Here is a 3,325-nt window from a genome sequence, read left to right as displayed (position 1 = left end):
TGTTGGCCAGTGTGGGCGAGTTGGGCTGAAGGACCTGTTTCCATGCTGGATCACTCTATGACTAGGATAACTGGGACATTATAGAGCGGTGTGGGCGAGATGGGCTGAAGGGCCTGTTTCCACAACATATCACTCTATGACTGGTGTAGCTGGGACATTGTTGGGCGGTGTGGGCGAGTTGGACTGAAGGGCCTGTTTCCACAACGTATCACTCTATGACTGGTGTAGCTGGGACATTGTTGGCCAGTGTGGGCGAGTTAGGCTGAAGGGCCTGTTTCCATGCTGGATCACTCTATGACTGGTGTAGCTGGGACATTGTTGGGCGGTGTCGGCGAGTTGGGCTGAAGGGCCTGCTTCCACGCTGCATCACTCTATGACTCTGAAGTTCTGCCCAGTTTGATGGGACTTCCTCGCTTCATCGGTCTAACGTGACGTCGCTTAAGCATGTGATTTGCTTGTGCTGCGACTCTTGCACCACAGACTGAGCATTGGGTGCCTCAGAGAGAGAGAGAGAGAGAGAGAGAGAGAGACAGAGAGAGAGAGGGGGAGAGAAAGAAAGAAGGAACAAACTTCTGAGCGTTTTCTGCCTTAATGTTTTGCTGAGGGGCGCGCTGTGAGAAGATGTATTCCTGGGGCCGTTCCGTGGATGCGAGATATGGAGTGGGTGAGTTGGGATGGACATATCTCTGTGTGTGTGGGTGTGTGGGTGTGTGGGTGTTTCCAGGCTGTATGTAACGCTGCAATGTTGAAAGCCACAGTTGTTTCCTGGCATTTCTGAGCAGAACCCGAAATTAAATGGATAGCGAAAACAGGATGTGGTGGAAATTAAGCAAAGCGACTTGCGAGAGTGAAAAAATTAATATTATTATCATCCCTGGATTGTGCAAAATGAAAAAAAGCGTAACAGAGGATTCCAGCACTCCTCCAGAGGCTCGGGGAATAAACGCTGGTCGTGCAACCCAAACGCAGGCTTCGCGAACACGCTGCAGGCTCACTGTGCCTTACGAGTTTGCTAGCTGCTCACTCAAAGCGAAACAGCTCCCTGGAAGTAACGCCCGTTAAAGAAATCGCAGGTGTCATGCGGGTTGATGGCTCTGTGTGCAACGCGGGCTGTCTGAATTGTTGTCTGTAGGGGTCACAGTTTAAGGATAAGGGGGAAGTCTTTTAGGACCGAGATGAGAACGTTTTTTTTTTCACACAGAGATTGGTGAATCTGTGGAATTCTCTGCCACAGAAGGTAGTTGAGGCCAGTTCATTGGCTATATTTAAGAGGGATTTAGATGTGGCCCTTGTGGCTAAAGGGATCAGGGGGTATGGAGAGAAGGCAAGTACGGGATACTGAGTTGGATGATCAGCCATGATCATATTGAATGGCGGTGCGTACAGGCTCGAAGGGCCGAATGGCCTACTCCTGCACCTATTTTCCATGTTTCTGTGTTTCTAATTCTGGGATGCCTTGAGATATAACTGAACCCCTTCAATATAAGATTTTAGATTTAGATTTAGAGATACAGTGCGGAAACAGGCCCTTCGGCCCACCGAGACCGCGCCGCCCAGCGATCCCCGCACACTAACACTATCCTACACACACTAGGGACAATTTTTACATTTACCCAGTCAATTAAACTACAAACCTGTACGTCTTTGGAGTGTGGCAGGAAACCGAAGATCTCGGAGAAAACCCACGCAGGTCACGGGGAGAACGTACAAACGCCTTACAGACGGCGCCCGTAGTCAGGATCGAACTTGAGTCTCCGGCGCTGCATTCGCTGTAAGGCGGCAACTCTATCGCTGCGCCACCGTGCCGCACAAGATCATTGGCGTCATCATTAGATGGCGGGCAGAATGTTAAGAAGCACTTGGACAGGTCCATGGATAAGACAAGGTTATTTATTGTTAGATGACATCCCAACATCTATACTCGATGAATTCTCTGCCACAGAGGGCAGTGGAAGCCAATTCACTGGATGAATTTAACAGAGAGTTAGATAGAGCTCTTGGAGCTAGTGGAATCCACAACTTCACAATTCTCCGGGCGAAAACGTTTTTTCTCACCTCAGTTTTAAATGGCCTCCCCTTTATTCTAAGGCTGTGGCCCCTGGTTCTGGACTTGTGGAATTCTCTGCCACAGAAGGCAGTGGAGGCCAATTCACTGCAAGAATTTAAGAGAGAGTTAGATGGAGCTCGAGGGGCTAGTGGAATCAAGGGATAAGGGGAGAAGGCAGGCACGGGTTACTGATTGTGGATGATCAGCCACGATCACAATGAATGGCGGTGCTGGCTCGAAGGGCCAAATGGCCTCCTCCTGCACCTATTTTCCATGTTTCTATGTGTGCAGGAAGGAACTGCAGATGCCGGTTTACACGTCAGATAGACACGAAGTGCTGGAGTAACTCAGAGGGTCAGGCAGCATCTGTGGAGAGAAGGAATAGGTGATGTTTTGGGGCCGAGCCCCTCGACACTGAGCCATTTCTCCAGAGATGCTGCCTGACCCGCTGAGTTACTCCAGCTTTTTGTGTCTATCTTTTATACTCAATACCCTGTCTGATAAAGGCCAATGTGCCGAAAGACTTCTTCGAACCCCCCTCTCTCTCCCATTAGATCTATGTTCTCTAGTTCTTGATTTCCCTACTCTGGGTTAAAGACCTAGTATTTTACGCTAATCTATTTCTCTCAAAGATTCAGACGTTATTGGGGCCACATTTGGAGTATTGCGTTCAGCTTTGGTCACCCTGCCAGGGGAGAGACGTTAAGATTGAAGGAGGGCAGCGAATATTCATGACGATGTTGCCAGGACTCGAGGGCCTGAGTTTCCGGACGAGGTTGTGGGGGCTCGGGCTTAATTCCTTGAGGTGCTGGTGCAAGAGGGGTGATTTTATACAGAGGTGTGTAAGATCATTCTTAAGCTTCAAACTTGAAAGGTGTTCGGAAAAGAATTACGAGGACGTTGCCAGGACTAGAGGATGCGAGCTGTAGGGAGAGGTTGAGTAGGCTGGGACTCTATTCCATGGAGCGCAGGAGGATGAGGGGTGATCTTATAGAGGTGTACAAAATCATGAGAGGAATAGATCGGGTAGATGGACAGTCTCTTGCCCAGAGTAGAGGAATCGAGGACCAGAGGACATGGGTTCAAGTTGAAGGGGAAAAGATTTAATAGGAATCCGAGGGGTAATCTTTTCACACAGAGGCTGGTGGGTGTATGGAACATGCTGCCAGAGGAGGTAGTTGAGGCTGGGACTATCCCATTGTTTAAGAATCAGTTGGACAGGTGCATGGATAGAACAGGTTTGGAGGGTTATGGACCAAACGCAGGCAAGTGGGACTA

General features: G+C 49.4%; 1 protein-coding gene across 1 annotated transcript in view; it reads left to right on the top strand.

The window, feature by feature from the left end:
* Positions 1-530: 530 nt before the first annotated feature.
* The window catches only part of LOC144598346 (dedicator of cytokinesis protein 2-like), an 894,447-nt gene continuing 891,652 nt past the window's right edge, over positions 531-3,325 (top strand). The window contains exon 1 of the mRNA XM_078408406.1: positions 531-664. Within this exon, the coding sequence (XP_078264532.1) occupies positions 622-664 (43 nt within the window). The 5' untranslated portion in view covers positions 531-621. The remainder of the gene's footprint in view (positions 665-3,325) is intronic.

Source organism: Rhinoraja longicauda, chromosome 1 (genome assembly GCF_053455715.1).
Source record: "Rhinoraja longicauda isolate Sanriku21f chromosome 1, sRhiLon1.1, whole genome shotgun sequence".
Lineage (NCBI taxonomy): Eukaryota > Metazoa > Chordata > Chondrichthyes > Rajiformes > Arhynchobatidae > Rhinoraja > Rhinoraja longicauda.
Note: the sequence above shows the minus strand (reverse complement) of the source record. Positions and strands in the feature narration are given on the sequence as shown.